The sequence below is a fragment of the Panthera tigris genome, chromosome D1 (assembly GCF_018350195.1).
Source record: "Panthera tigris isolate Pti1 chromosome D1, P.tigris_Pti1_mat1.1, whole genome shotgun sequence".
In the NCBI taxonomy this organism is placed as follows: domain Eukaryota; kingdom Metazoa; phylum Chordata; class Mammalia; order Carnivora; family Felidae; genus Panthera; species Panthera tigris.
In genome coordinates this window covers 54,555,764-54,579,236 of record NC_056669.1, presented here as the reverse complement: position 1 = coordinate 54,579,236, position 23,473 = coordinate 54,555,764, and the positions used below count along the sequence as shown (strand labels likewise).

Sequence of the window (23,473 nt, the reverse complement as noted above, 5' to 3'; positions counted from 1 at the left end):
CCAAACAAAACTAAAACACTAATTCAAAAAGATCTATACACTCCTACGTTTATTGCAGCTCTATTTACAATAGCCATGACATGGAAACAACATAAGTGTTCACCAATAGATGAATGGCTAAGCAGTAGTAGTATATATATACAGGGGAATATTCAGCCATAAAACAGAATGAGAAATTGACATTTGCAACAATGGATGGAACTAAAGGGTATTACATGCTAAGTGAAATAGGTCAAAGACAAATACCATATGATTTCATTTAATATGTAGACTCTAAAACACAAATGAAAAAAGCAGAAAAACACCCATAATTATAACAAACTGATGAGTGCCCATCCCCCCTCACACCTAACCTCTCCCCTCTGGCAAGGTGGGTGAAGGAAAGTGGGAGGCACAGGTTCCAGATACGGAGTGGATAAGTCACAGAGATGAAAGGTACAACATAAGGAATATAGTCAATTTTATTATAATAGCCTTGTATGGTGACAGATGGTAGCTACATTTGTGGTGAGCGTAACAACGTATAGAGAAGTTGAATCACTATATTGTACACCTGAAACTAATGTAACATTGGGGGTCAAATATACTTAAAAAGCAAAACAAAATAAAAAACACTACTAACCAACTAGATCCCATTGACATTTACAGAACATTCCACCCAATGATAGCAAAGTGCACATTCTTTTCAAGTGCACATGGACATTTACCAAGACAGACCATATTCTGGGTCACAAAAATAGCACCAATAAATTTTAAACGATTTAAGTCACATAAAGTATGTTCTCTGACCATATAGAATTAAGTTAGAAATCAGTAACATAAAGATATCTGGAAAATACCATTTGGAAACCTAACATACTTCTAACCCAAGGGACAAAGAAGAATTAACACTACCTGATTTCAAGACTTACTATGAAGCTATAGTAATCAAGGAAATATGATTTTGTCATAAAGAGAGTCAAGCAGATACATGGAACAGAATCAAGAGTTCAGAAATAGACCCACACATACGAAGAGAATTGATTTCTTATAAAGGTGCAAAGGCAATTCAGTGAAGAAATAATAGTCTTTTAAACACATGGTGCTGGAATAACTATGCCAAAAACCCCCAAAACTTAAGTCTATACCTTGTACTATATACAAAACTTAATTCAAATGGATTATGGACCTAAATATAAAACCCAAAACTATAAAACTTCGTGGGGGAAAAAACTTAGGAGAAAATCTGCTACCTTAGGTAAGCAAAGATCTTAGAAATGACATCAAAACCATGATTTATAGGGGCTCCTGGGTGGCTCAGTGGGTTCAGCGCATGACTTTGGCTCAGGTCATGATCTCATGGTTGATGGGTTCCGAGCCCCGCCTTGGGCTCTGTGCTGACAGCTCAGAGCTTGGAGCCTGCTTTGGATTCTGTGTCTCCCCCTTCCCCCCCCCCCGTCCCACTCTCTGCCTCTCCCCTGCTTGCACTCTCCTTCTCTCTCTCTCTCAAAAATAAATATAAAAAAAATTTTTTTTAACCCCATGATTTATATAAGAAAAAATCTGAGGGGCACCTGGGTGGCTCAGTTAAATGTCTGACTATTGGTTTTGGCTCAGGTCATGATCTCAAGGTTCATGAGTTCGAGCCCCACATGGGGCTCTATACTGAGAGTATGGAGCCTGCTTGGGATTCTCTCTCTCCCCTCTCTCTCTGTCCCTACCCTGCTTACTCTCTCTCTCTCTCTCTCAATAAATAAATAAACTAAAAGAAAAGAAAAAGAAAAAATGTAATAAGTACATTTACTCTAAACTAAAAACCTCTGCCTTCTGAAGACTGGTACCATTAGGATGAAAAGACTAGGCATAACCTAGAAGAAATTATGCGTAACACATATATCTGATAAAGGATGTATAAATATATAAGTATGTCACAAAACTAATAATAAACTCACTATAAAAAGGACAAAAGATTTGAACAGACACTTCCCCAAAAAGAGATGCAGATGGCAAGTAAGCACAGGAAAAGATGCTCAACATTATTAAACATTACAGAAACGCAACTGTAAATCACAGTGAGATTCCACTCCACATGTACTAGAATGGTTAAGATGAAAAAGAGTGACCAAACCAAATGTTGGTAGAGATGTTGGAAGCAGAACTCTCATACACTGCTGGTGGGAATATAAAATGGTACAACTGCTCTGCAAATCAATTTTGCAATTTCTTAAGAAGTTAAACATACAGGGGTGCCTGGCTGGCTCGGTTGGTTAAGTGTCTGACTTCAGTTTAAGTCATGATCTCATGGTCATGAGTTCAAGCCCCGCATGAGGCTCTCTGCTGTCAGTGGAGAAGGCTGCTTGGTATCCTCTGCCCCCCCCTTCTCTCTGCCCCTACACCACTTGTGCTCACTCTCTCAAAATAAATTAAAAAAAAAAGTTAAACATACACTCAACATTGCCCTAGCTATCGTACTTCTAGACATTTACTCAAGAGAAACGAAAGTGTTACGTCCTCACAAAGATATGTACAATGCACACAAATATTTGATAGCGTTTGTAAATACTTATAAGAGCCCCAAACCAGAAACCCAGATGTCTAACAACGGATGGCTAGACAAATTGTGGTGTATCCATACAATGGAATACCATTCAGCAATAAAAAGGAATAAACTACTGATATAACAGCATGGGAGAATCTCATAATAATTATGCTGAGTGAAAGAAGCTAGTCAAAAACTATGCATTACTGATTCAGTTTATATACAATTCTTAAAATGCAACTATAGTGACAGAAAGCAGGTCAGTGGTCCCTGGGGTTGTGGTATTCAGAGAAGGGCAAGAGGCAGCGAGAAAACTTTTATTGGTGATGTATTCGTTCATTTTCTTGGTTGTGGTAATGATTTATTACTAAAAGCTTATTAAATATTACATTTTAAATATCTGTAGTTTATTATATGTTAAATATTCCACAATAAAGCTGCTTTAAAAAACTTTCTAGTATTTCATTCAAAATATTTATTGAGTTTTGTCTATACACTGGGCTTTGTTTTAGGTGTTGAAGATGCATCAGTGAATGAACAACCAAAAAATCCCTTCCATCATGGAGCTTACATTGTCACTGAAGGAGGAAGAGACTATTAAATAAGTAACAGCATGTCAGGAGGTGAAAAATGCTATGGGAAAGTGATTGATCAGAGTAAGGGTAAGAGTGAGTCGGCAATTTTAAATAAGATTTTTCAGGGTAGACCTTTCTAAGTGTTATATGAGCCCAAACCTGAAGTGGCTAAGAGAGTGAGCCCTTTTGGGTGCCTGAGGCAAGTGATTCCAGGCAATGGATAGCATGTACAAAGGCCCTGAGGCAAGAGTACCTTAGATGTTTGAGGAGAAATGAGATCAATGTGTCTTCAGCAGAGTGATATAGGACATCCTCAGCCATTCTTAGGACTGGCTTTTATTCCAAGTGAAATAGGGAGCCACTGAAAAATAAGAGCAAGGAATGAGAAGTGACGTTATCTTAGGTTTTAACTGGATCACTCTACCTGCTATGCTGGAAACAAACTAAGGGGATAGAGATGGGGAAAGATGGACAAGAGTAGAAGTATAGAGACCAATTAAGATTACTCCATTGGGGTGCCTGGGTGGCTCAGTCCGTTGAGAGTCTGACTTTGGCTCAGGTCATGATCTCGCAGTTTGTGAGTTCAAGTCCCACATAGGGGCTCTCTGCTGTTAGTGCAGAGCCTGCTTCAGATTCTCTGCCCCCCTCTCTCTCTGCCCCTTCCCTGCTCATTCTGTCTCTCTCAAAATAAATTAAAAAAAAGAAAACTACTCCAACGACCCAAGTGCAAGATGATGATAGGCTCGGTCCAGGCTGGTAGCAGTGGAGATGGTGAGAAATAACTGAATCTGAATATACTTTGAAAGTATAATCAACAAAATTTGCCAATGGATTGGATGTGGCGTGTGCAAGAGAAAGGATTTAGGGATGACTTCAAGAATTTGGCCTAAGGAAACAAATATAATTGCCATTCTCTGGAAAGATGCAGTAAAGCAGGTTTTGAGGGTGGAAGATCAGGAGTTCAACTGTTTGGGGAATGATGCATTTGAGATTTCTCTTAGACACCCAGTGGATATTAAAGAGGATGTGAATCTAGAGATTGGAAAGGTATATTGAGGCCAAGGAAAATCTCCAGAATGATCAACACTGAGTCATTTTAAACTGTCACTAGGGCTCCATTTTTAAGCCAAGTAGAAAGATCAATTTACTTATTACATAAAACTAGGTTTGGTGGAAGGGAGTTAAGATGGTAGAGAAGTAGGGAGACTGTGACTTTCCTCATCCCCCAAACACAGCTCTTTTGAGGTCAGATTACTTGGAGCACCCAGGCAATCAATCTGCGGAGGGCCAGAAGGATCTCCACAGTTAGAGGGAGGCAGATTGGCAGGAATGAGGTGTGCAGATGTGAATTGGGGGAGATAAAATGGCATAGGCACAGAGGAGAGGTATCCCCTTCTGTGGAGACACAAAAGAGAGGAGGGAGGGAGGGAGGGAGGGAGGGAGAGAGAGAGAGAGAGAGAGAGAGAGAGAGAGAGAGAGAGAGGGGAGCTGTGAAAATGCTGTTACTCAGCACAAGAGGAAAACCTCTCTGGACCACAGACTGGGGAACAAGAAATACAGAGAGTTCCAGTTTCTCTTTTGAAAACAGCCTCAGGAGCTGAAACTCGGAGGTTTCAGAAGTGTGTGACTTTCTCCAGAACTGTGAAGCACGCTCCTGGGGAGGAGGGAGCTGGCCCAGGAGTATATACTGTGGTGTGACAATCTCAGGGGTGTCCTGGGAGAGAATAGTCCCCTTCCCAGAATACTTTGGGAAGAGGGCTTATTGCCTCCCCAAGGACAAAAGACCCTGCAGGTACAGCCAAAGGCCTTTTTATCAGCAGGGCAGGGTGGCTCTACTCCAGAATGGGGGGAAAGGAGCTGCACCAAGCTGGGTCCTTTAAGATTTTAGGTTTTGATCCCAGCCCAGGGTAGAAGATGTGGGAGAACTGTAGAGCAGGGAAAACTGAGCACCCTTACTATTCTATGAGAGCTGCCTGAACAGCGTGGGTTGAGATATCTGGTCTGGGGAGGAGACAGTGGAGTGTTACCATTTTTCTCCCCAACACCAACACTGTAGGACTTCAGAGAGCAGCACAGTGGCCCCCAGTGGAGGCGGGACCCACTTACACCAAACCCCACCCCTCGGTACCTGGCAACTGCTTATTTACTGGGAGCCAAGACTGATCCAATGCAGCTGGCCTCTCGTCCAGACCAGCACAGCCACCAGTCCCAGGCATCAGCAGACAACTGTTGTGTTTTTTTTTTCTTTGCTTTTCTATTTCTTTTTACCTTCTTCTTTTTTTTTTTTTTCTTTTGGAATCAGGCTCATAGTTTCTGGCGTGTTTTTGGTCAAATGTTATTATATGTATATATATTAATTTTTTATCAGACATTTTTACTCTATTCTTTTTCCACCTTCTCTCTTTCATCTTTAATTTCCTGTTTCTTTCTCTGAATTTAGGCTTATACTTTTGTGATTCTTTGTTTGGATTTCTTTTCTCCCCTTCCATTTTTCTCTTTTTATAGGATCAAGTTTACCCCTCCCTTTTCCTTTTTTCCCCCCAAGGTTATTTCGACAAACAATTCAAAGCACATATGGTTGAAGGTGCAAACACTCCCCCGCTACAAGCAAGGAGGAGCTCTGCAGAGGACTGACCAATGGGATAGAGCAGCCAAACCACAACAGCAGAGTGCACATAACATACACCAAAAACACTTCCTGGAGTGCCAGGCAGTGGACAGTGTATGACACCTTTTTCATATAGAAGTATTCTTAGGTGCAGAACACATAACAAGCTTTTAAAACACGCAAAAGACAGAAAATAAGCCAAAATAACAAGACAGAGGAATTCTCCTCAAAAGAAAGGTCAAGAAGAAATCACAGAGAATTGCTCAAAACAGGTATAAACATATCTGAACAAGACTTTAGAACAACACTCCTTAGACTAATAGCAGCTTGAAAAGAGCATAGAAGACATGAGAGAAACCCTTGCTGCAGAGATCAGAGACCTAAGAACTAGTCAGGACAAATCAAAAAATGCCATAACTGAGATACAAAATAAACTAGATACAGTGACAGCTAGGGTGGAAGATGCACAGGAGAGAATAGGTGAAATAGAAGATAAAATTATGGAAAATAATGAAGCTAAAAAAAGAGGGAAAGGAAATTACTAGATCACGAGAGGAGAATTAGAGAACTAAGTGATTCCATGAAATGAAACAATATCCATACCATAAGAGTCCCAGAAGAAGAAGAGTGAGAAAAAGGAGCAGAAGGTTTATTTGAACAAAGTATAGCTGAGAACTTCCCTAATCTGGGGAAGGACACAGACATCTAAGTCCAAGAGGCACAGAGAACTACATTCAAAATCAACAGAAACAGGTCAACACTATGACACACAAAGATAAATAAATAAAAAAGGTTTGTAATTGCAAAATACAGAGATAAAGAGGGAATTCTGAAAGTAGCTAGGAACAACAGGTCCTTAACCTACAAGGGTAGACACATAAGGTTAGTAGCAGACCTGTCCACTGACACCTGGCAGGTCAGAAGGAAGTGGCAAGAAATATTCAGTGTGCTGAATAGGAACAATACAGAGCCAAGAATCCTTTGTTCAGCATGGCAGTCATTCAGGATAGGAGAGATAATGACTTTCCAAGACAAAGAAAAACTAAAGGAGTCTGACCACTAAACCAGCCCTGCAAGAAACTGTAAGGGGAACTCTCTGAGTGGAAAGCAGCAAAGACTACAAAGGACCAGAGAACATCACCAGAAACACAAAGTCTTCAGATAACACAATGGCACTAAATTCATACCTTTCAATAATCACTCTGAATGTAAATGGACTCGATGCTCCAATCAAAAGACATAGGGTATCAGAATGGACAAAAAGCAAGATATATATCTATATATCTATATCTATATCTGCATATATATCAGCATATATATGTATATATGTGTGTGTGTATGTATGTATGTGTGTGTATATATATACATATATATATAGGTATATATATACACACACTACCTACAAGGGACTCATTTTTTTTAAATTTTTTTTTAACGTTTATTTATTTTTGAGACAGAGGGAGACAGAGCATGAATGGGGGAGGGTCAGAGAGAGGGAGACACAGAATCTGAAACAGGCTCCAGGCTCTGAGCTGTCAGCACAGAGCCTGACGCGGGGCTTGAACTCACAGACTGCGAGATCATGACCCGAGCCGAAGTCGGCCGCTTAACCGACTGAGCCACCCAGGCACCCCTACAAGAGACTCATTTTAGACTTAAGGACACCTGCAGATTAAAAGTGAGGGGATGGAGAACTATCTATCATCCTAATGGACGTGGAAAGAAAGCCAGAGAGGTCGTACTTATATCAGACAAACTAGGTTTCAAAACAAAGACTGAACAAGAGATGAAGAAAGGCATTATATTATAATTGAAGGGGTCTATCCATCAAGAAGACCTAACAATTGCAAACATTTATGTCCCCAGCTTGAAGCACCCAAATACATACATCAGTTAAGCATAAACGTAAGCAAACTTATTGATAATAATACCACTAGTGTAGGAGACTTTAATACTCCACCTACAACAGTGGACAGATCATCTAAGCAGAAAATCAACAAGGAAACAATGGCTCTGATGACACACTGGATCAGATGGACTTAACAGATATATTCAGAACATTCCATCCTAAAGCAGCAGAATACACATTCTTCTCGGGTGCACATGGAATATTCTCCAGAATAGATCATATTTTGGGTCACAAAACAGCCCTCAAAAGGTACAGAAAGATTGAGATCATACCATGTGTATTTTCAGATCACAATGCTATGAAACTTGAAATCAACCACAAGAAAAAATTTGGAAAGCACCCAGATACATGGAGGTTAAAGAACACATCCCACTTAAGAATAAATGGGTTAACCGAGAAATTAAAGAAGAAATTAAAAGATACATGGAAGCAAATGAAAATGTAAACATGACAGACCAAACCCTTTGGGATGCAGCAAAGGCAGTCCTAAGAGGAAAGTACATTGCATTTCAGGCCTGTCTCAAGAAGCAAGAAAGGTCCCAAATACACAACCTAACCTTACACTTGAAGGAGCTAGAAAAGCAGCAGCAAATAAAGCCCAAAGCCAACCAAAGAAGGGAAAGAAGAAAGATTAGAGGAGAAATAAATGATATGGAATCCAAACAACAACAACCCCCGCCCACCGCAGAACTGATCAATGAAACCAAGAACTGGTTTTTGAAAGAATAAACAAAATTGATAACTCCCTAGCCAGACTTCTCAAAAAGAAAAGAGAGAGGACCCAAATAGATAAAGTCACAAATGAAAGAGGAATGATCGCAACCAACACCACAGAAATACAATTATAAGAGAATACTATGAAAACTTATATGCCAACAAACTGGACAACCTGGAAGAAACGGGCAAAGTCCTATACCCTCACACACTCCCAAAACCCAAATGGGAAAAAATAGGAAATTTGAACAGACCCTAACCAGCAAAGAAATTGAATGGGTTGTCAAAAATCTCCCAACAAATAAGAGTCCTGGGCCAGATGGCTTCCCAGGGGAAATTTACCAGACATTTAAAGCAGAGTTAATACCTATTCTTCTCAAACTGTTCCAAAAAATAGAAATGGAAGGAAAGTTTCCAAACTCATTTTATGAAGCCAGCATTACCTTGATTCCACAACCAGACAAAGACCCCACTAAAAAGGAGAATTACAGGCCAATACCCCTGAGGAAGCTGGATGCAAAAATTCTCACCAAGATACTAGCACTTCAAAGTCACAGTATATTAAAATAATTATTCACCATGATCAAATGGGATTGATGCCTGGGATGCAGGATTCCTTCAGTATTCACAAATCAATCAATGTGATACACCTCATTAACAGAAGAAAGGATAAGAACCATATGATCCTTTCAACAGATGCAGAAAAAGCATTTGACAAAATACAGCATCTTTCTTGATAAAAACCCTCAAGAAAGTCAGGATAGAAGGAACATACTTTAACATCATAAAAGCCATATATGAATGTCCCACAGGTAATATCATCCTCAATGGGGAAAAACTGAGAGCTTTTCCCCTAAGATCAGGAACATGACAGGATGTCCACTGTCACCACTGTTGTTCAATATAGTGTTGGAAGTCCTAACCTCAGCAATCAGATAACAAAACAAAATAAAAGGCATCCAAATTGCAAATAGAAGTCAAACTTTCACTCTTCGCAGATGACATGATACTCTATGTGGAAAGCCCAAAAGACTCCACCAAAAAGCTGCTGGAGCTGATACATGAATTCAGCAAAGTCACAGGATAAAATCAATGTACAGAAATCAGTTACATTTCTATACACTAATAATCAAGCAGCAGAAAGAGATATCAAGGAATTGATCCCATTTACAATTACAGCAAAAACCATAACATAACTAGGAATAAACCTAACCAAAGATGTAAAAGTTCTGTATGCTGAAAACTACAGAACGTTTATGAAAGAAATTGAAGAATACACAAAGAAATGGAAAACTATTCCATGCTCATGGATTGGAAAAACAGATATTGTTATAAAATGTTGATACTGCCCAAAGCAATCTACACATTCAATGTAATCCCTATTAATATACCACCAGCATTCTTCACAGAGCTAGAACAAACAATCCTAAAATTTGTATGGAACCACAAAAGACCCTGAATAGTCAAAGTAATATTGAAAAAGAAAACCAAAGCTGGAAGCATCACCTGTATTTTAAGCTGTATTACAAAGCTGTAATCATCAAGACCGTATGGTACTGGCACAAAAACAGACACATAGATCAGTGGAATAGAGAACCCAGAAATGGACTCACAAATATATGGCCAACTTATTATCGACAGAGAAGGAAAGAGTAACCAATGGAAAAAAGACAGTCTCTTTAGCTAATGGTGCTGAGAGAACTGGACAGCAACATTCAAAAGAATGAAACTGGACCACTTTCTCACACCATACAGAACATTAAGTTCAAAATGGATGAAAGACCTAAATGTGAGACAGGAAACCATCAAAATCCTGCCTGAGAAAATAGGCAGCAACCTCTTTCATGTATGCCACAGCAACTTCGTATTAAACATGTCACTAGAGACAAGAGAAATAAAAGCAAAAATGAACTATTGTACCTCATCAAGATAAAAAGCTTCTACACAGCAAAGGAAACAATCAACAAAACTAAAAGGCAACAGATGGACTGGGAGAAGATATATAACATATTAGATAAAGGGTTAGTATCCAAAATCTATAAAGAACTTACCAAACTCAACACCCAAAAAAACAAAATGGGAAGTGAAAATGGGCAGAAGACATGAATAGACACTTTTCCAGAGAAGACACCAGAGAGAAAACAGACACATAACAAGATGCTTAATATCACTCATCATCAGGGAAATACAAATAAAAACTACAATTAGATACCACCTCACCACCTGTCAGAATGGCTAACATTAACAACTCAGAAAACAACCAATGTTGGCAGGGATGTGGAGAAAGGGGAACCCTTTTGCTCTGTTGGTGGGAATGAAAACTGGTACAGCCACTCTGGAGAACAGTATGGAGTTTCCTCAAAAAATTAAAAATAGAACTACCCTATGACCCAGCAATTGCACTACTAGGAATTTATCCAAAGGATGCAAAAAAAATGCTGATTCAAAGTGGCATATGCACCCCAATGTTTATAGCAACACTATCAACAATAGCCCAATTATGTAAAGAGCCCAAATGTCCATCAACTAATGAATGGATAAAGAAGATGTGGTTTACATTATAACAACGGGACAACGGGTTGGGTCATAGGTGTGTGATTGCAAACCGGCAGAGATAAAATGGGCAGCATAGGAACAGAGGGGAGGGATCCCCTTCTGTGGAGAGACAAAAGGAAGAGAAAGAGCGGCTGTGGAAGTGCAGGATTGTATTTGGACAAGAAAAAAATCAGGTAACTGGGATCAGAAAAAAACAGAGAAAGAACCAATTTCGAACTGTGGGGCTTTCTCCGCCCTGTTCGAGTGCCTGGGGAGGAGGGGAGTCAGCCCCAGGCTCAGTATCTAGCTCCCAGGTGCAGTTGGAGAGAGCAACCTCTCTCTTGAGTGCTGTGAGAAGAAGGAAAATAGCCAATCCAAGGACAAAAGACCCTGCATCCCACCCCCACCCCCTGCCACCCAGAGGCCCTTTGTGACAGTACCCCAGAGTGACAGTACACCAGAACTAGGGCATGTGGAGTGGGATCCTTTAAGTCATTGGGGTTCGAATCCCAGCCAAGCACCAGGGAGGCACGGGAGCCAGTGGAGCAAGACATAGTGGCCAGCTGGCATCCTCTTGGCACTGTGAGGAGCCAGAGGCCCTTAGTAGCTGGGCAGAGCAGCTCTTCCCCAGAACCAGGGCACATGGAGTGGGATCCTTTAAGACATTGGGGTTTGAATCCCAGCTGAACACCTGGGAGGCACAGGAGACTGCGGAGCCGAACAGAATCAGCCTACTCATGCCCTCGAGGCACTGTGAGGATAGCCTGAATAGAGTGGTCTGGGACACCCAGTCTGAGGAGGCGAGACTGGGGTGTTGCCATTTTTCTCCCATCACCAACAAGGTGGGGTTTCAGGGAACAGACATTGGGCCCACAGTGGAGGTGGTACCTACCTACACCAAACCATGCCCCTCCATGCCTGGTAACTGCGTATCTACTAGAGCAAGATGGACACTGATGAAACCAGACAGCCCCTCCTTCAGACCAGCGCAGGCAGCAGTTACCAAGGCACTGGTAGATATTGGTACAGTAGTTTTGCATTCTCTGATTTGATTCTTGGTCAATTCTTATTTTATGTGTGTGTGTGTGTGTATGTGTGTATGTGTGTGTGTATGTGTGTGTATATATATTTCTTCCTCTTATTTCTTCCCTTCTCTTGTCTGGTTATTCCAGTTGTTGGTTTGTTTAAGCAGACGTTTTCAATCCATTCTTTTTACACCTCTTCTGTATCTCTTTCTTCTTTATTTTCCTCTCTCTTTCTTGGGACCAAGCCATACAGTTTCTGTTTCTCTGCCTGGTCAATTTTTTTCTTTTCCTTTTCCCTGCCCCTGTCATTCCTCTCTTTGTATGTGATAAGGCCTCTTCCACCATCCTCATCCTTTTCTTAAACTTTTTCCAGGGATACTTCAACAAAAAAATGAAAGCACACCTGGTAGAAGGTCCAAACCACCACTACTAGGGAGATAAAGCAAGCAGAGTCTCAACAACAAGAGCATGAAACACACTCCAAAAACACCTCCTGAAAGGCCAGGCCTTGGACAGTGTAGGATCCCTTTTTGATATAGTAATGCTCACAAGTGTAGGCCTCATAACAAGCTATTAAAACACATAAGAGACAGAAAACTAGCCAATATGAAAAATGGAAGAATTCTCCTCAAAAGAGATTCCAGGAAGAGATGACAGCTAGAGAATTGCTCGAAACAGATATAAACAATATAACTAAGCAAGCATTTAGAATAATAGTCATAAGATTAATTGCTGGGCTTGAAAAAAAGCATAGAAGATAGCAGAGAATCTATTGCTGCAGAGATCAAGGAACTAAGAAATAGTCATGAAGAATTAAGAAATGTTGTAACTGAGGTGCAAAATAAACTAGATGCAGTCACAGCAAGGATGGAGGAGGCAGTGGAGAATTAAGTGAAATAGAAGATAAAATTATGGAAAATGATGAAGCCAAGAAAAAGAGAGATAAGAAAAGAATTAGAGAACTAAGTGATTCAATGAAACATAATAATATCCATATCACAGGAGTTCCAGAAAAGAAGAGAGAGAAAGGGGCAGAAGGTTTACTTGAACAAATTATAGCTGAGAACGTCCTAATCTGGGGAAGGAAATGGACATCCAAATACAGGAGGCACAGAGAACTCCCTTCAGATTTAATCAGAATAGATCTTCTCCATGGCATATCACAGTGAAACTGGCAAAATACAAAGATAAAGTGAGAATTCTGAAAGCAGTTGGGGACAAATGGGCCTTAACCTACAAGGGTAGACACATAAGGGTAGTAGCAGACTTATCCATTGAAACTTGGCAGGCGAGAAGGGAGTGGCAGGAAATATTCAATGTGCTGAATAGGAAAAATATGCAGCCAAGAATGCTTTAGCCAGCAAGTCTGTCATTTAGAATAGAAGGAGAGATAAAGGCTTTCCCAGACAAACAAAAACTGAAGGGATTCATGACCACTAAACCAGCCCTGCAAGAGATCCTAAGGGGGACTCTGTGAGTGGAATGCTGTAAAGACTACAAAGGAACAGAGACATCACCATAAGCATGAAACCTATAGATAACACAATCACACTAAGTCCATATCTTTCAATAATAACTCTGAATGTAAATGAAATGCTCTAATAAAAAGACATAGGGTATCAGAATAGATTAAAAAAAACAACATCCATCTATATTCTGTCCATAGGGACCCATTTTAGACCTGAGGACACCTTCAGATTGGAAGTGAGGGGATGGAGAACCATCCATCATGCTACTGGAAGTCAGAAGAAAGCTGAAGTGCCATACTTCTATCAAACTAGATTTAAACTAAAGGTTGTAACAAGAGATGAAGAAAAGCATAATATAATTATGAGGTCTATCCATCAAGACCTAACAATTGTAAATGTTTATGCTCCAAACTTGAAAGTTCCCAAATATATAAATCAATTGAGCAATCTTATTGATAGGAATACTGTAATTATAGGGGAATTTAATACTCCACTTATAGCAAAGGACAGATCATCTAGGCAAAAAAACCCAATAAAGATACAATGGCCTTGAATGATACACTGGACCAGATGGACTTGACAAGTATATTCAGAACTTTTCATCCAAAAGCAGCAGAATATAAATTCTTCTCAAGTGCACATGGAACATTCTCCAAGATAGATCACATACTGGGTCACAAAACAGCTCTCAACAAATATAAAAGAATTGAGATAATACCATGTATATTTTCAGATCACAACACTATGAAACTTGAAATCAAACACAAGAAAAAATTTGGAAAGCCTCCAAATGCATGGAGGTTAAAGGACATCCTACTAAAGAATGAATGGGTTGGGGTGCCTGGGTGGCTTAGTTGGTTGAGCGCCCGACTTTGGCTCAGGTCATGATCTTGCTGTCCATGGGTTTGAGCCCCGCATCAGGTTCTGTGCTGACAGCTCAGAGCCTGGAGCCTGTTTCAGATTCTGTGTCTCCCTCCCTCTCTGCCCCTCCCTCACTCATGCTCTGTTTCTTTCTCTCTCTCTCTCTCTCTCTCTCTCTCTCTCTGTCAAAAATAAACATTAAAAATTTTTTTTAAACAGAATGAATGGGTTAATCAGGCAATTGAAGAAGAAATTAAAAAATATATGGAAGCAAATGAAAATGAAAACATGACAGTTCAAACTTTTTGGGATACAGCAAAAGCAGTCCTAAGAGGAAAATACATTGCAATCCAGGCCTATCTCAAGAAACAAGAAAAAATCCCAAATACAAAATCTAACAGCACACCTAAAGGATCTAGAAGCAGAACAGCAAAGAAACCATGAAGCCAGCAGAAGAAGATAAATAATAAAGATTAGAGCAGAAATAAACAATAGGGAATCCAAAAAAACCAGAACAGATCAATGAATCTAAGAGCTGCGTTTTTTTAAAAAATTAACAAAATTGATAAACCCCCAGCCAGACTTCTCAAAAAGAAGAGGACCCAAATAGATAAAATCACAAATGAAAAATGACAGATCACAACCAACATCACAGAAAAACAAACAATTATCAGAGAATACTATGAAACATTATATGCCAACAAACTGGACGACCTGGAGGAAATGGACAAATTCCTAGATACCCACACACTACCAAAACTCAAACAGGAAGAAATAGAAAATTTGAACAGACCCACAGCCAGCAAAGAAATTGAATCAGTCATCAAAAATCTTGCAACAAATAAGAGTCCTAGGCCAGATGATTTCCTGGGGGAATTTTGCCAGACATTTAAAGCTGAGTTAATACCTATCCTTCTCAAGCTGTTCCAAAAAATAGAAATGGAAGGAAAGTTCCCAGATTCATTCTATGAAGCCAGCATTACCTTGATTCCCAAACCAGACAGAGACCCCACTAAAAAGGAGAATTACAGGCCAATATTCCTGATGAACACTGATTCAAAAATTCTCAACAAGATACTAGCAAATCGAATTCAACAATATATCAAAGGAATTATTCACCACGATCAAGTGGGATTCATTCCTGGGCTACAGGGCTGGTTCAATATTCACAAATCAATGTTATACATCACATTAATAGAAGAAAGGATAAGAACCATATGATACTGTCAATAGATGTGGAAAAAGTATTTGACAAAATACAGCATCCTTTCTTAATAAAAAAAACTCAAGAAAGTCAGCATAGAAGGAACATACCTCAAAATCATAAAAGCCATATATGAAAAGCCCACAGCTAATATCCTCAAGGGGAAAAAACTGAGAGCTTTCCCCCAGAGATCAGGAACACAGCAGGGATGCCCACTCTCACCACTGTTTAACATAGTGTTGGGAGTCCTAACCTCAGCAGACACCAAAATGAAATAAAAGGCATCCAAACTGGCAAAGAAGAAGTCAAACTTTCACTTTTCACAGATGACATGATACTCTACATTTAAAGTCTCCACCAAAAAGCTGCGAGAACTGATACATGAATTCAGCAAAGTCGCAGGATACAAAATCAATGTACAGAAATCAGTCGCATTTCTATACAGCAATAATGAAGCAACAGAAAGAGAAATCAAGAAATCAATCCCATTTACAATTGCAACAAGAACAATAAAATACCTAGGAATAAACCTAACCAAAGATGTGAAATATCTGTATGCTGAAAACTATACAAAACCTATGAAGGAAACTGAAGAAGACACAAAGAAATGGAAAAACATACGATGCTCATGGATTGGAAGAAAAAATATTGTTAAAATGTCAATACTACCCAAAGCAATCTACACACTGAATGCAATCACTATCAAAATTCCACCAGCATTCTTCTCAAAGCTAGAACAAATAATCCTAAATTTTGTATGGAACCACAAAAGACCTCGAATAGCCAAAATTATATTGAAAAAGAAAACCAAAGCAGGAGGCATCACAATCCTGGACTTTAGACTCTACTACAAAGCTGGAATCAAGACAGTATGGTACTGGCACAAAAATAGACACTCATATCAATGGAATAGAACAGAGAACCTGGAATTGGACCCACAAATGTATGGCCAACTAATCTTTGACAAAGCAGGAAAGAGTGTGCAATGGAAAAAAGACAGTCTCTTTAGCAAATGGTGCTGGGACAATTGGACAGCAACATGCCGAAGAATGAAACTGGACCACTTTCTTATACCATACATAAAAAATAAACTCTCAGAATGGATGAAAGACCTAAGTGTGAGATAGGAAACCATTAAAACCCTAAAGGAGAAAACAGGCAACAACTTCTTTGATGTCAGCCACAGCAATTTCTTACTTGACACTTCTCCAAAGGCAAGGGAAATAAAAGCAAACATAACTATTGAGACCTCATCAAGATAAAAAGCTTCTGCACAGCAAAGGAAACAATCAACAAAACTAAAAGGCAACTGATGGAATGGGAGATGATATTTACAAATGACATATCAGATAAAGGTTTAGTATCCAAAATCTGTAAAGAACTTACCAAACTCAATACCCAAAAAACAAATAATCCAGTGAAGAAATGTGCAGAAGACATGAACAGACACTTTCCCAAAGAAGACATCCAGGTGGCCAACAGACACATGAAAAGATGCTCAATATCACTCATCATCAGGGAAATACAAATCAAAACCACACTGAGATATCACCTCACACCAGTCTGAGTGGCTAAAATTAACAACTCGGAAAACAACAGATGTTGATGAGGATGTGCAGAAATGGGAACCCTCTTGCACTGTTGGTGGGTGGAGCTGCTCTGGAACACAGTGTGGAATTTCCTAAAAAAAATTAAAAATACAACTACCCTATGACCCAGCAATAGCACTACTAGGAATTTATCCAAAGAATACAGGAGTGCTGATTCATAGGGGCACATGTACCCCGATGTTTATAGCAGCACTTTCAACAACAGCCAAATTATGAAAAGAGCCCAGATGTCCATCAACTGATGAATGGATAAAGAAGATGTGGTTTATATATACAATGGAATACTACTTGGCAATGAGAAATAATGAAATCCTGCCATTTGGAACAACGTGAATGGAACTGGAGGGTATTATACTAAATGAAATAAGTCAGAGAAAGATATCACATGTTTTCACTCATATGTGAAACTTAAAAAAGTTAATGGAAGACCATGGGGGAACGGAAGGTGACAAAAATAGTTTCAAACAGAGAGGGAGGCAAACCATAAGAGACTCTTAAATACAGAGAACAAACTGAGGGTTGATGGGGGTGGTGGGGTAGGGGAGAAATGGGTGATGGGCATTGAGGAGAGCACTTGTTGAGATGAGCACTGGGTGTTGTATATAAGTGATTAATCATAGGAATCTACCCCCAAAACCAAGAGCACACTGTATATACTGTATGTTAGCTAACGTGACAATAAATGTTTTAAAAAACCGCTGAAAGAAATTAAAGCAGACATAAATAAATGGAAAGATATCCCATGTATATAAATATTGACTGGAAGACAATATTGTTAAAATGACATTATCCAAAGTACAGATTCAATGAAATCTCTGTCAAGATCCTAATGGATTTTTTTTTAACATCTTAAAATTTATATGAATCTCAAGGGACCCTGGAAATTCAAAACAATCTTGAAAAAGAAGAATAAAGTTGAGGACTCACACACCTCCTGATTTCAAAACTTCTTATAAAGCTATAGTAATTAAAACAGTGTGGTACTAGCATAAAACCTATAGACCAATGGATGGGATGTAGAACACAGAAATAAATGGGTTTATATATGGCTAACTGATTTTATACAAGGAGGCCAAGACCATTCAATGGCAAAAGGACAGATTTTCAACAAATGGCATTGGGATAACTGGGTATCACATGCAAAAGAATGAAATTGGATACTTATCTTACACCGTATATGAAAATGATCTCAAAATGGATCAAAGATCTAAAGGTATGAGCTACAATTATAAAACTCTTTGAAGGAAATAGGGGAAAATATTCATGGCATTGGGTATGGTAATGCTTTCTTGGCTATGACACCAATGATACAGGCAACAACAACAACAACAACAACAACAACAACAAAATTGGTCTTCATGAAAATTTAAAACTTTTATGCATCAAAGGACACTGTTCAATCAAGAGTAAAAAAAAGGCAAGCCACAGAACAGGAGAAAATATTTTCAAATCATATATCTGATAAGAGATTAATATCTAGAATATGCAAATAACTCCTAAAGCTGAACAACAATGAAATGAACAACCAGATTTTTTAAAAGCCTAAGGACTTAAACAGATATTTTCCCAAAGAAGATATATACAAATTGCCAATATGCACATGAAAAGATATCCATCATAACTACTTATTAGGAAAATGCAAATCAAAACTATAATCAGATACCACCTTACACCTACAAGGGTGGTGATTATAAAAAATAAAAGAAGTTGGTGAGAATTTGGGGAAATTAGAACCCTTGTACAGGGGTGGTGGGAATGTAAAATTGTGCAGCCAATGTGAAAAATGATATGGCAGTTCCTCAAAAATTAAAAATAGAATTATTGTGTTATCCAACAATTCTCACTTCTGGGTATATACTCAAAAAAAATTAAAGCAGGGACACTAATAGATACTTGTGTGCCCCTGTTTAGGGAAGCATTATTCACAATAGCCTAAAAGCGGAACAACCCAAATGTCCATTGATTGATAAACAAAACATGGTATACACATATGATGGAATATATTTCGGTCTTAAAAAGGAAGGAAATTCTGACATATGTTAAAACATGGATGAGCCTTGAATAGATTAACCTTGAAGTCATTATGCTAAGCAAACTAAGCCCATCATAATAGGACAAATTCTGTATGATTCCACTCATATCAAGTACTTAGAATAAATAGAATCACAGATAGAAAAAATAGAATGGTGGTTGCCAGGGACTTGGAGGGAGGGGAGAAATGAGGGGTCATTGTTTAATGCGTACAGAGTTTGTAGGGTTTATTTTCAGCTCTATTGGGGTATAACTGACAAATAAAAACTGTATATATTTAAGGGGTACAGCTTAATGTTTTGATATACCTATATATTGTGAAATAATCACCACAGTCAAACTAATTAACCTCATATAATTACCATTTTATTTTTTTGTTTCCTTTTGTGGTGAGAACACATAAGATTTATCCTCTTAGCAAATTTCAAGTATACAACATTGGCAACTAAATTATACTGCTATACATTAGATTTCCAGAAATTATTCATCTTGTATAACTGAAACATTACACCCTTTGATCAACATCTCCTCATTTCTTCCTCACCCTAGCAACCACCATTCTATTCTCTGCTTCCAGGAGTTTGACTATTTTAGATCCTACATATAAGTAAGATCACGGAATATTTGTCTATGTCTGCCTTATTTCATTTAGCATAATGTCCTTCAGTTTCATCAATGGTGTTGCAGATGGAAGGATTTCCCTCTTTTTTAAGGCTGATTAATATTCCACACCAGAAACCAGCTGAACTACTCCTACCCACTGGGCAAACAAGAAAAAACCCACATTGAAACAAGGAGACGCTGAGACACAATCTTGCCATAAACCTCACCCCTGGCATGATAACACACAACCAGAAGGAAACTCACAACTTCTGGCTTCTCTCTGAGGAGAAAAGAGTTTGGACCTTGTATTTGGTGGCCTGAATTTTAAGACTTCTGTCTGAAAGATTAGCCCCCAAAACATCTAACTTTGAAAGCCAACGGGGCTTGTATCTACCAAATCCATAAGGCTATCGCAAACTCAAAGACCATTCTTTTTTTTTTTTTAATGTTTATTTTTGAGAGGGAGAAAGTGTGAGTGGGGAGGGGCAGAGAGAGGGAGACATAGAATTTGAAGCAGGCTCCAGGCTCTGAGCTGTCAGCACAGAGCCCAATGTGGGGCTCAAACCCATGAGATGTGAGATCATGACCTGAGCCAAAGCTGGGCACTTAACTGACTGAGCCACCCAGGTGCTCTAACTCAAAGACCATTCTTAAAGGACTTATGTGGCCTTACCATGGCTAACACCCAGGGCCCAGTGCAGAGGCAAAAGAGTAAAACATACCTAGTCTTTTCACTAAAGAGACCTACCTATTTATCTTAATAGCTGCAGCTGGAGGGGCCAGGTTTCACATCTAACATACATCTAGGGGCCAACTGCAGTACTCTCCAGAGACTACAATGGCTGGTGGGTGCCATCTTTATGTTCTCCCTCTGCCTTACTCCAGGTCACCAGTATTTCTCAGAAAAGAGCCTGACCACATGTCTGCTGTCTTGATTTTTATAGCTGCCGCTCTGGTAGCCAATGGAGCTTAAATTCACAGATCTCACAGGACTATAACAGAGAAACAATTCTTAACTGGCTATCCCCCAAGGCATAGCACAGAGTTGTCAAACAGAAACACCCAGTCTTTCTGTGAAGGAGGCCTATTTGCTTATCTTAAAAGCTGAAGCCTGAGAGGCAGGCTTCTGATTTAGCCTACAGCTAGAGGTGAGCTGCAAACCTCTCCAGAGATCAGGAATGCCCATGGGCACCATCTTCATGCTCTCCCTCTGCCCTGACCCAGGTTGCTGTTGTCTCCAAGAAAATAGTTTGTGTACACATCTGGTAACCTGGCTTCTGTGGGTGCCACCTGGAGGACATATCCCTTGAGAGCCTGGCTCTAGTAACTAGGAGGTTAGTGTTCACAGGTTTAATGAAATGGTAGCAAACAAAAAAAAAAATAGTTTATAACTGGCTATATTCTTAGGACTCAGTGCAGAGAAGACAGAAATATCCATTTCCCAGTTTTCCCTTGAAAGAGGTATATTTGCATACTTTAGAAGCTGCTGAGGTTCTGACTTCTTATTAGCCTGCATCTAGGTGCTGAGATCCCTCCCTCTTTGGGACACTGAAAGGTCTTGGCACACCTTCAACTACCAGAGCCACTAAGAACAAATAGGCCTGCTTAGACAATTACAAAGGTTTGAGAGACAACCAAGAGATAGGGCAGGATTGGATAATAAGGTTCATCTCCTACACCAGACCACTTTTTCAAGACTCAGAAAGGCAGTTGTTTACCTAAGGCATAGAAACCATCACAGAGAGTCAAGGAAAATGAAAAATAGAGGAATATGTTCCAAATGAAAGAAAAAGATAAAACCTCAGAAAAAGACCTTAATGAAAAGGAGTTAAGTAATTTACCTTCTGAAGAGTTTAAAATACTCATAATAAAGATGCTCACTAACGGCAGGAAAGCAATGCATGAACAAAGCAAGAATTTCAACAAAGGGGTAGAGAATATAAGAAAATACCAAACAGAAATTAGACCTGAATAATACAATAAATGAGCTGGAAAAGTTCAATAGAAGGGTTCAATAGCAGATTAGATAAAGCTAAAAGAGGACAAGCAAACCTGAAGACAGGGCAGTGGAATTCATCCAATCAGAAGAGTAAAAAGAATGAAAACATAGTGAAGATTGATTAAAGGACTGTACAACATCAAGTGGACCAATATGCACTTTACAGGGGTTCCAGAAAGAGAAAAGAGAAAGAAAGAGATAGAAAATTTCTTTGGAGAAATAATGGTTGAAAACTTCTCTAACCTGGGAAATGAAGCAGATATTCAGATCCAGGAAGCCTATAGAGTTCCATAAGATGAATTCAAAGAGACCCACACCAAGACACATTATAATTATCAAAAGTTAAAGACAAGGAGAAACGCAAGAGGAAAACAACTTGTTACATATAAGAGAACCCCCACAAGACTATATGCAGATTTTTCAGCCAAGGCCAAAAGAAAGTGGAACAATATATTCAAAGTGCTAAAAGAAAAAAAGGGTCACCAAGAATATTCTACCCAGCAAAGTTGGCCTTTAGAATTCAGAAACAGTCAAAGTGTTTACTAGACAATCAACACCTGAAAGAGGTAGCACCACTAGACTGGCCTTAAAGGAAATGTTAAAGAGACTTCTTTAAGCTGATATGAAAGGGTGTTAATTAATAACAGGAAAATATATGAAGGTACAAATATCAATTGTAAAGGTAAATATATAGTTAAATTCAGAAGAATCTACTGTAATGGTGGTATGTTAATTACTTATAGATCTAGTATGAAGGCTAAAAGACAAAAGTAATAAAAATAACTGTAACTACAATAATTTATTAATGGATACACAAGATACAAGATGTAAATTGTGATATCGAAAACATAAAACGTGGGGGTGGGAGAGTAAAAACGTAAAGCTTTAGAATGTGTTCAAACTAAAGTTATCGACTTAAAATAAACTGGTATAAGATGTTTTATGTAAGCTTCATGGTAAACACAAAGCAAAGACTTATAGAACGTACCCAAAAGATAAAAAGAGTCTAAGTATGCCACTACAGAAAATCTTCAAATCACAAAGGGAGAGAGCAAGAGAAAAAGGAACATAAGAATTACAAAACATCCAGAAAACAATTAACAAAATGGCAATAAGCCCACACCTATCAATAATTACTTTAAATGTAAATGGCAAAGTTCTCCAATCAAAAGACAGAGTGTGGCTAAATGGATTAAAAAACAAGACCCAACTATATGCTGCCTACAAGAGACTCACTTTAAGGATACACAGACTGAAAGTGAAGAGATTGAAAAAGATATTCCATGCAAATGGAAACCAAAAGAAAGCTGAAAGAAAAGAATTCCATTACATGTATACACACATATATATACACATACATGTATCACATTTTCTTTACCTATTCACGCATCAACAGACATTTAGGTTGTTTTCATATATCGGCTATTGTGAATAATGCTGCAATAAACATGGAAGTACAGCTATTTCTTCATGGTACTGATTTCATTTCTTTTGGATATATACCCAATAGTGGGATTGCTGGACTATAGTAGTTGTATTTTTTATTTTTTTGAGGTACCTCTCTATGGCTTTCCATAGTGGCGGTAACAATTTACATTCCCATCAACAGTGTACAAGAGTTCTCTTTTCTTGCCATGCTAACATTTGTTATCTTTTGTCTTATTGATAATAGTCATTCTACCAGGTGTGAGGATTTCTCTTCATGGTTTTGACTGAATTTCCATTTTTGTGTACCTGTTGGCCATCTGCATGTATTTTTTTGAGAAACGTCTATTCAGGTCCCATTCCCATTTTTTACTCAGGTATGTATAT

The 23,473-nt window shown here is 38.8% G+C and overlaps 1 protein-coding gene across 4 annotated transcripts in view; it reads right to left on the bottom strand.

Moving 5' to 3' along the window:
- The window catches only part of GDPD4 (glycerophosphodiester phosphodiesterase domain containing 4), a 191,102-nt gene that overhangs the window by 16,943 nt on the left and 150,686 nt on the right, over positions 1–23,473 (bottom strand). For 2 of the 4 annotated variants that reach the window (XR_006208000.1, XR_006207999.1), the window contains exon 18: positions 3,347–3,454. Coding sequence is in view for 2 of the 4 variants with exons in the window: in XM_042957376.1 (XP_042813310.1) it covers positions 3,407–3,454 (48 nt within the window). In the remaining 2 variants the exon portion in view is untranslated. Of the gene's footprint in view, positions 1–2,787; positions 3,455–23,473 lie in introns of those variants that run through there. The other 2 variants (XM_042957376.1, XM_042957379.1) reach the window with 1 other exon arrangement.